Source organism: Montipora foliosa, chromosome 6, assembly GCF_036669935.1.
Source record: "Montipora foliosa isolate CH-2021 chromosome 6, ASM3666993v2, whole genome shotgun sequence".
Taxonomy (NCBI): domain Eukaryota; kingdom Metazoa; phylum Cnidaria; class Anthozoa; order Scleractinia; family Acroporidae; genus Montipora; species Montipora foliosa.
Genome location: NC_090874.1, coordinates 8,381,089 through 8,391,088, shown reverse-complemented (window position 1 = coordinate 8,391,088; position 10,000 = coordinate 8,381,089). Strand labels below are relative to the sequence as shown.

The window sequence follows — 10,000 nt, the reverse complement described above, 5'->3', positions numbered from 1 at the left end:
TTTGTGACATCATTCTTGATGTGAGCGATGCTGTGGGAAAATATAATAGAAACAAACCGCGGCTTGAAAGGAATGTGTACGAAGAACTTTCCACCGTTTGGAAATGATATGTGGTCACTGATGGTTGAGCGGAGGGGGAGACATTTCAAAAGAGTTCTACACGGGAAGTTTTAGAGACATGAGATTAAAAGTACAAAATGAGTGGTCTTACAGTTTCAAAAATATAGAAGACGAGTTTTTTTCAAAAATGCAACCGAAAATTACCTCGATCGTCACACAGCTAAGGGTCAACCGAAAAGGCTTGAGCAAAAGCAGACCTTCGGTAACTTACATGGCAAAGCTGGATACTTCGAAGTAGAGTAACGAGTTGTGCGCTTGGCCAAGTAGAAAATAAAAATGTCATACGCTTGCGAGGCAGTTTATGTACAATGTAAACACGTAAGGCTTTGTTGTTTCAAATTTAGTATCGACAAATTGTTCACTGGAATCAATACCGAAGTCTCACTCCAATGATAAGTTGAGTTTTTATACCTTGTTGTTGTTTTGGTTGACGTAAATTCGAAGACAAACTCTACGAAAATTATATAAATCGTCAACATAGCAGTAATTTAATTATCATAATGTCAGTCGTGGAGAACAAAGAAACAGTTACTATTTTCATTTAGTAATCAAAACGATTTCAAGTACAGTAATGTTGCAAATAAATGTAAAAGGAAACAATTGACATCTCTTCTCGTTTTTTCTTATCAGTCGTTGTGGAACATCGAAGGCGAGACAATATGTGTGAAACTGTAAGACCAATCATTTTGTACTTTAATCCAATATCTCTGAAACTTCCTGGGTAGAACTCTGTTGAAACATCTCCCCCTCCGCTCAACCATCAGTGTCCACATATCATTTCCAAATGGTGGAAAGTTCTTCCTGCACATTCTTCTCATGCCGCGGTACGTTTCTTTATTTACCCACGGCCTCGCTCACATCAAGAATGACACGTCACAAATCTGGGCGCTCCAAATGGTCACGTGAGCAAATCGAAATTCAAATGCGATCGATCATTTTTTCGGGGTGCAAACAGTTTAGTGGTTTCGGGAGTATCCACCTTTTGAACAACTGGGGCCTGAAGACTTTTAATTTGAGTTATTCTATTTCGTCATTGGTATGTGTCGCTATGAAGACACATGAGGTAGCATGTGCGAAACCAGAGCTTGCAGTTGAGCGTCTTTTTTCAGTCAAGGTTTTGAATTACGAATATATTTTCGGATTTTTTCTACCGTATGGAAGACTATATGGAAAACAACGAAGACGCCCTTTTGGGTGAAGATGAAGAAGGAACTCCTGAATCAGGAAAAAATACGGCTGCGTCGCCGTGCAATGAGCTAAGGGCTCTTTTAGCTTCAATGAACAAGACGATGGCCGCCATGAGGGAATCGCTCCTCGGCAAAGGCACCTCTTGTTCAGGGGAAGCGCAGGATCGTAAAACGGCAGAATCTGCCGAATGAAAACATGAAGGCATGAATTCAGATCTTGAAGAACTGTTGGGCGACTGTAGTAAGAAGTACAAGCTCGATGAAAGTGGCCCTCTTCTAGATGAAATAGCAAAGCTAATGCATGGTGAGGAAAAGACCGACCAAGCAATTGCTGACAGTCTTGCAAAGATTATTTATCCAGTCTCGCTGGTGGAACAAAATGAACGAAGAACAGCTAAAAAATGTATCTGGAAAATATATTAGGCCTAGCAACTGCAACAAACTGATAACTCCAAGAGTAAATCCTGAGATCTGAAAGCCATTTGATCATAATTATTGCTACGTACAAGGTAGACTGTTCACAGTTCCCTATTTTCCCGTTTGATCGTCGTGATCGAGCACAAGCTGCTGCTATCTTTGTTTTTAAACTGCGAGCGCAAACTGGGGAGAGTGACATAACTACCGAGTGGGTGGGGGGAATGGAGGGCTTTCGGCAGGAAAAATAGGGATTATTCCGTGGGAGGCCTGTGCAACACGCAGCCCAACGGTATAAATCCAGTCGCGTGTCTTTCTCTTCCTCGTAGTCAGATATGGCAATTTAGCCACATGCTTGTGCTTCGCACAGAAGTTAATCCCCATTCGCTGGGGTTGCTACATGGATGGGTGATGGCACGTAAGATCCTGTGCTGTAGACTTTTTTTGTTCTTGTTTTTTTCTTTTTCTTCGTAGTTGTAAATTGCATTTTGTTTCAAATTCCCTATCCCGCGGAAAGCGACGTGAAAAGATTTTTGGCAGAACTGACCCGCTGTTTGAACTCAGACCGAGCGTGAGATGTTATTGCGCCATCAAGGAGGTTGATGTTACGAAACTTGTTTTTGCGTTGAATTTATAACATTTGGCATGATTTTTGGGCTCATTCGTGGAGTGGCATCAATTTGATGGAACAGATGTAGATGGAAGTTGCAGGGCACAAACTTAACGGTAGTTATTTTCACATTTCATCTTTAGAAAGAGTCGAAAGTAATTTCGATAAATCCCATGTACAAATGTGCAGAGGTAAGAAATATTGAGTTGTCTAATATATAAGTTAACATCAAATCCCAATTTCGGAACTTCTCAGTGAAATTTGCAACATCGATCGAGAAGCCCAGACCTTCAACCCTGGCAGTGCATGAACAAATCGAGTTCAAGGACAGCCAATATTTTCCGTGTCCAGTCGAAGCTGATCAAATCTGCAAGGGTTACTAGCAAGGTTTACAGTTCATCACACATAGTACGCTTCCCTTTTAACGACAATCACTAAGTTGTCATCAAATTCTATAATCAAAATCGCCATGTCTACTGAATTTTTATCTAAAAGAGATTGAAGATGACCTAGAAATAATCTTTTTCCAAGTTTCCCGTTCCGTGACGTCATTCGTTTTGAAATACAGCATTTTGAATTTCCGAATTGTCACCTTGCGTGACACCTTGATACAAAGCTATTTGGTTGGAAAAAATGCCAATCCCTATGAATCTCAGCAGTTTGATGCTTTCAGGTACATTAGGAGATGTATTCATACACACGCATTTTATCTCATGAGCGAAAAGTAGGTAGTTGCAGGGAGCAAGTAAAAAGCGATGAATTTAGGTTTTATTCATTGTTGAGAGTTTAATTTAGGATAGACGAGGAGGCATTAGATTTTGAACGTTGTACAACATAATTATGTAGTTATTTCTTCAGGTAAACTTGAAGTAATTACAATTTTTTTTAGTTTAAAGCTTGGTTGGGCTGGAAGTGAGTTGATTTCAATGGAATTTGGATGGCGGAGTCAGCGGTCATTTTTGCAGCTTATGATGTATGATATGGGGAAGACATGTGAGAATGCCCCATATAGAAGCAGTGTTTAGACTGATGTTTGTTGTAAATATTGAGTCCACGAAGAAACAGCAAAGCAACGAATAAAATATCCACAGTAGCATTTGTGTTTACCTTGTTTCTGTTGATTATGAAATCTCTGTTCCCCGTATCATACCTCTCAGCAGGCGGCTGACATAGTTCTTGAGCCCGCCCTGAAATGGCCAAAAAAGTGGGAAAAGCCCAACTTGGAACGTAATTTTGTCTTAAAAAAACAGGAAACGAGAAGAAGTAACTCCACAAACTTAACTTTACTTATGTTAGGCTAATTTCCCAAAAAAAAAGTGTTGGAAAAGTTGTTGCTTTTGGCCTTCAGTTCTCCTTTAATGGTGGTCTGAACTGGTACGTCATATGAGAAGCATGCCTGTCGTTTATAGTTATTAAGAGTCCTGCCTGGGAATATCTGAGTAAGATGAAAGATACAAAGTAATATGTAAACTTACCTACTCGTGGTGCAGGGCACAGGAAGGGGGTGAGGCACCATATGGTGGTGCCTTGTAAACTGCTTGTCAACAGACCTCTGAAGTCTCCCATTCCGGTTATGGGGACTTCTAGCTGACAGGTTCTTGGGCAAGTTTGGAAGTTCTTGTGGCATATGAACATGATCCTTTTTGATAAAGGAATTGATAGAGTTTACCAACTTCTAGAAAAAAATTTCGTGGTAATTTCAAATTGATTGACAGATGATTATCAAAATCTCTGCTTATTCCAAAACAATTGATTAGTGTGTAACATGGTTTTCTCTCCACTGGTTACAGAGCCTTAGATTTAATTTGCTTTGCTTAAGTCAAATGATGCCATATAATAACAATAATAATATTATAGATAAATGTTTATAATATTTAAGACGAAACTGATGAAACTTGTCAAGGTGGTGCATCAATTTGTCTGCGTTTGAGGACACTTTGGTAGATTAGGATTTTATGAATTTCCAGTTTTGTTCTAGCTGGACTTGTAATCTCTTTGCCAGGTCTTTGCGACGCCTTTTTTCAAAATCTCTAGAAGAGTTCTTTCATTTTCATTGTAAAAGATCCTTGCATGAAAGTTTCATAATATCATTTTAGTTATAGCTAGCATATGGATATTTTAACAGCATCATGGTTCCTGCCAAGACACATTTGTACATTTATGAAAATTTTATATTTACAGTTATTGCTATAAATAAAAATTATATGCTTTGCATGACAGTTTAAATAAATATAAATATTTAAATATCTTTGTTATATTTTATGGATATTTTAACAGCATCATGGTCAGAGTAGTGGACACTAATTACGGTATTCTCTATGATGTCAAATTTTGTTGTTTTTAGGTAAATTTGGTCAAGTATGTTTCCTGATGCGACAAAAGTTGGACTTTGTACAATCTGTCATTAAAGATTTTAGCGGTCTAATGCTATCATCATTTAAGTAGTTGATATTGAAATCACCAAGAATGATGTCGATTGGATAAGTGCCGAGGATATTTCGTAGATGACTTACATACTGTATTATATTTGAGTTTTTCTTTCGGTAAAGAAAAAGAACTGTAAAATTGGGACACATAGTTGTACATGTATTCAAAATTATTACAAATTTCATTGCATTTACTTGTGGAAAGTATTCATGTTCCTTAGTTTCTAGTGATCTTCTGGTACACACTGCCAAACTTAAAAATCTATCAGTAGGATGATCTTGCCTGTAGAGAGTAAATGGTAGTAGATGAGATTTTATGTCAGTATCATTGCTATGAGGTACAAGTTGTGTTTCTGTCAGTGCAATTAGATCACTGTTCTTTATGTTTGCATCATACTTGATATCTACACTATGTTTTTTGAGTGATCGTATGTTTAATAGACATATAGTGAGCATTGAATTGTCCTTATAATTTTCACTAGTTCCCATGGTTTTTGAGATTTCTCGCAGTCTTTCATATTCTTTATGTACCCGAGGATCTGCTTTCACATGTTTGCTGTTAATTTTTCCTAGAATGTGAATACCGTTTAAAGAGGTCGCTCGGCTCAGTGCAACATATACCTGACCATAATTGAATGATCTCTGTTTGACCAACTCAAAACTAATGACGAGACTGTTAAATGACAATCCCTGTACTATGTGAATGCTAACAGCGTAAGCCAATGTTAAAGGGAATTGCATTCTCTGTATTTCTGGAGAAGAAGGTTTATTTGGATGTATTTTAAATTTTGCTAGGACAGGTTCTATGGGTACAACTCTGTTTTGTCGCACAAAACTGCCAGTACTGTTTTGAATTGAATTGTTGCCAGCTTTGGCATCATCAAATTTTACATAGATAATGGAGGGTCTTTTGTTATTTTGATTTACTTCAATTTTAACAACAGTTCCTAGTTGACCATTTATAAGTCTATCTGCAATATCAATGTTGTTGGTTAACATAACTCTAGCAGATTCCTTTATACAGATATTAGCATCAACTCCACCAGTTTCAGACCTGGGTCTAGCTAAAATTCTGTTAATATCTTGCTGTGATACAATAGGAGGGTACTGATCCGTGGCTTTAAGGTTAAACAACTGTGCAGGTACATGTATTTGGTGCAATTTCATTTCGTAGTGTCGATTGACCGGATTATTTTCAGCCCAGATGTGAAGAGCATCTGATGGGTAATTAACATCTGAAGGATCTATAGATCTAGATTGGATGCACTTGATATCTTCTTCAGTTTGAGTTGCTGTACGGAACGTATTCAGAAGTTCAGCAAATGGTTGGTTATCCTTCTGCCTCATGATATCAACAAGCTCTATCATTGTGAATAGGTGCCATGGGTGGCACAAGTTAAACACATCATTTTTGTAATTTGCAAAAACAGGTGGAAGTTGATACATGTCACCAATAGCAAGAATGCTAATGCCTGCAAACAGGTGAACATTTGATGTGCCAACAATTTCTTTCAGTCTTTGGTGGATATGAAGCAAAGTATTGTTAGCAACCATAGAGATTTCATCTATTATGATCAACTTGAGGTCAGCTAGTAACATTCTCATCTGTGTTTTCTTTTGGTCAGATATTGCAGATAAATTATCACCTGTTTCTTTGGGAAATGCCAAAGCAGTGTTTATTGTTGTCCCATCTATCTTAATAGCAGCAACTCCAGTAGGTGCCATTAAAAGAACTGTAGGTAATTCAGGATTCATCGGAGGATGTCTAAACGTCTTTGTGACAGTGTGGTAGATTGTTTGGATCAAGTGACTTTTACCAGCACCTGCTCCACCAGTTATAAATAAATGTATTGGTTTTACTTCTTCAGGTTTTCGACTATTCATGTTTTTCATTTTACTTCTACACCAGGTAAGAATTATATCATAAGCATAGCGCTGTTTTGTGTTCAATGATCTAACACACTCCCGTAGCTTATCATCACTGATTTCTGTTGGCTGGTTGTACGTTATCATTCCAAGGTTTGAATGATTCTCAGTTTCTGATGATGAAACAAGATGTGTAGGTAATTGTTCATTAAATGACTCGTTTGGTGCTGAATCATCTTGCTCTTCAGATTGTAATTCTGCATTTTCCTGGTCATTCATAGAATCATAGCTGGAGTGGATGATTGCCCTGGTTATTTCGAAGAAAATCAAGTGCTTCTGTAACAGCTGCATAAGCATCAGGCTCAAAATTCTCTCTGTTTCGTTCCACTACAGCTTGTACTTCATGCTCATAGAATTTAGAAGCATATGTTTGATCACTTCCTAAAAAACTTGTTTCATTTCTCCATCGGTGGTAAAGCATCAGGAGATGATGAAAATACAGTTCAGGTTCTTTTGCTTTGTTTGGCTTGTGATATCTTTTAAAAGCTTTTACTTTTCTACACGTCACAACTTCATGCGTGTTCATTAATCTTATTTTGTCTGGAGGTGACGTATCAGGATCACAGTTGTGATGTAATTCAATGACATCGTCACTTAAAACCTCAGATTGAGCATCAGCTGTTTCTTGGCAGTCTTTTTTTGTATTCATTCTAATAGTATGCAGCAAACTCTGCCAGACATAGCCTCCATTTATCTACAGAAGGAATACCGGTACACTGTGGTCTTAAAGTAATATTTGATTTAAAGATATCAGTACTTTCATTATCCAGTTCATCAAGTTCTTCTGGTGATTTTGCAATGCGTACCCTTTTTTCTGGTAGGTCAGTGCTTACAAAAACTGTTGCAGGGGATGTTTTTCGTAACCATATTTCAGGCATGCATCTGTAAACACATTCTTGTGAACTGACTTCTCTGGTAGAGAGGAAAGCAGCACCAATTCTTTTTAAGCTATCCCTGACACTCAAGTCTTCTTTCGTAGCTTCCTTTGCAGCATTCATAATTGCCTGTGAGCATTCAGTCTCATCCATGGTAAAATATGAGCACACGTAAGTTATGCACTTGTAGTGGTTAAATACAGGTTGCAAGTCAACATTCGCTCTAAAACCCTTAATACCAGCAATAAAATAATTATTAATAAAACAGCTGTTTGTTGGCCTTTTAAGGTGCAGCTCATAGTCTGAGTCAGGTGAAATGGATAAGGCCCAATACTATTGTTCTTCAGTTATGTTTACAGATTTGAAAATATCAGCTTCTGTTAATGTAGGATCATAGTTTGCCTTACTGGGATTTAACACCTCATCTATTTTTTCTTTAACTAGTCTAAGGATTTCTTTTTGTTTATCTATGGTACTTGTCTTTTCTTCTGGATTTAAATCATCAGAAAGAGGTTCAGCCACAATAGTCTTGTTTGTAAAAAAGTGCCCAAAATTAAACCTACACTTAATGTTTTTGTATTTTCTACACGTCTTTGAATGACTGTGCTTTTGGTAGGTTTTTACAAGCTCGTGTAACTCAGGGTCTTGACTCTGATCAGGAAGGTATGACTGCACATGTTCATCTATGAAGTGGATATAAGCTTCCTTGGTATCATGTGTTAGTTCAGGGCAATCTGATGTCCATATTAAGGCATGTAAGTGAGGACAGCTTCTCATCTGAAACTCAATGCGGAATGCATAGTATACTATTTTACCAATTGGGTTTGCATTAGTTAGAAGAATTTCAGTGAACAATGTTTCAACTCTATACTGAAAGTGCTTAGCAACAACAACAGGATTTACATTCAACATTGAGCATCTTTCATTATAAGATAAAGCATCAATTTGTTCATTTGTTAGATTTTTGCCTTGTGTTCTTGCAATAATCAGAAAAAGTTCAGTCCACCTAAGGTCAGCACAGGATAATGTCATAAACCATGTTGGTATTCCAAGTTGTTTTACCGTAGCTACTACTTCATACATAAATTTTTGCCAATAAGGTGGTGTTCCTGGAATGTGTCTAAAAAAAATAAGCCTGATCTTGTAAATTTGTAAATTTTGCATATTATTTGATCTTATTTGAGAAGCAGTAAGAGGCTGGCCATGCATTTTTTTCAGAGCAATATTGATGCTATCTGATACTTTCTTCTGTTCTGTGACGAACTGAGCAAAGAAGAGATATTCAGGATTGGTTGCAAATCTACTACGGTGATGTAAAAGACTTGCATTGAAGTACTTAACTGGCGAAAACTTTATTTCTCGGTTGACAGAGTACCCATACTTTCCTTTTGGAAACAAAATAGGAAATGCTAGTTCTTCACATTGCTTGTCTGCCATGAAGGAAACTGGATGTTTACTTTCACCACGTGCAATAGCATAGACGTCGTCTCCTTGAGATGATACATTATCATTTTGCTCAACAGTTACAGGATAATCTGGTATTACAGACTGCAAGCAAGTTTCACTTTTTGGTGCTCGATATTCGTTCAAAGGATCGTCATTTTCTTCATCTGCGGGTGTGCTGACACTCTCACCATTTTCATTGTTTGAAGTGTCATCACTTATACCAGATTCAGTAGAGTGGTTGTCATTATTCAAAGTTGAATCGTCTAAATTAACATCATTTTGTTGCAATGTTTTAAGATGCCTATCTATTTTGTCAGTGTCTATACATATATTATCATACAAGGGATTATTCATTTTGAGCCACATCAGAGCATTTAATATTAGTTGAGGTCGCACAGCTTGAAAATAAACAAGTCCTCTAAACTTCATTTTTCTCTTTAGTTTCAACATGATTATACCTGACCTTTCAGGAGGACGTGGCAATGTAGTACATGTTTGATCACATTCAACTGGTATATTGCATATTGCTCCTTTAATCTTCCTCTGTTGGCCTTTAGGTATTACTACTATCTTTTCAAAAACTATCCTCTGCTATTAAGATTTGTTCAAGTTTTTCTAGTACTGACAGTTTTGGTGGTATTCTATCAACTTCCAGTTTATTACCTACAGCTTGACATGGTACTTGTCCTTTTGAAACTTTTGCATGGCACGTTCTACAGATGTATTGTTTGTCATCAGATGACTTTATCTCAGTGAAAAGACGGTGTACGCTGTATTTATTTTCTTTAAGTAACATAACTGTTTTTCTATATAGTATTCGATGACAAACTGAACATTAAGTGAAGCTATGATCTTCGCAGTTATTAACGCAATTTTTACAATTACGTAGAGAAGCCTGAAAAATTCAGGACTTCAACGGGGTTTGAACCCGTGACCTCGCGATTCCGGTGCGACGCTCTAACCAACTGAGCTATGAAGCCACTGACGTTGGGAGCT

General features: G+C 37.4%; 1 protein-coding gene across 1 annotated transcript; it reads right to left on the bottom strand.

Moving 5' to 3' along the window:
- Positions 1–7,891: 7,891 nt before the first annotated feature.
- LOC138004980 (uncharacterized) lies at positions 7,892–9,454 on the bottom strand. Its single transcript, XM_068851275.1, has one exon. The coding sequence runs from the start codon at positions 9,452–9,454 to the stop codon at positions 7,892–7,894; it is 1,563 nt and encodes a 520-aa protein (XP_068707376.1).
- Between the last annotated feature and the right edge of the window lie 546 nt (positions 9,455–10,000).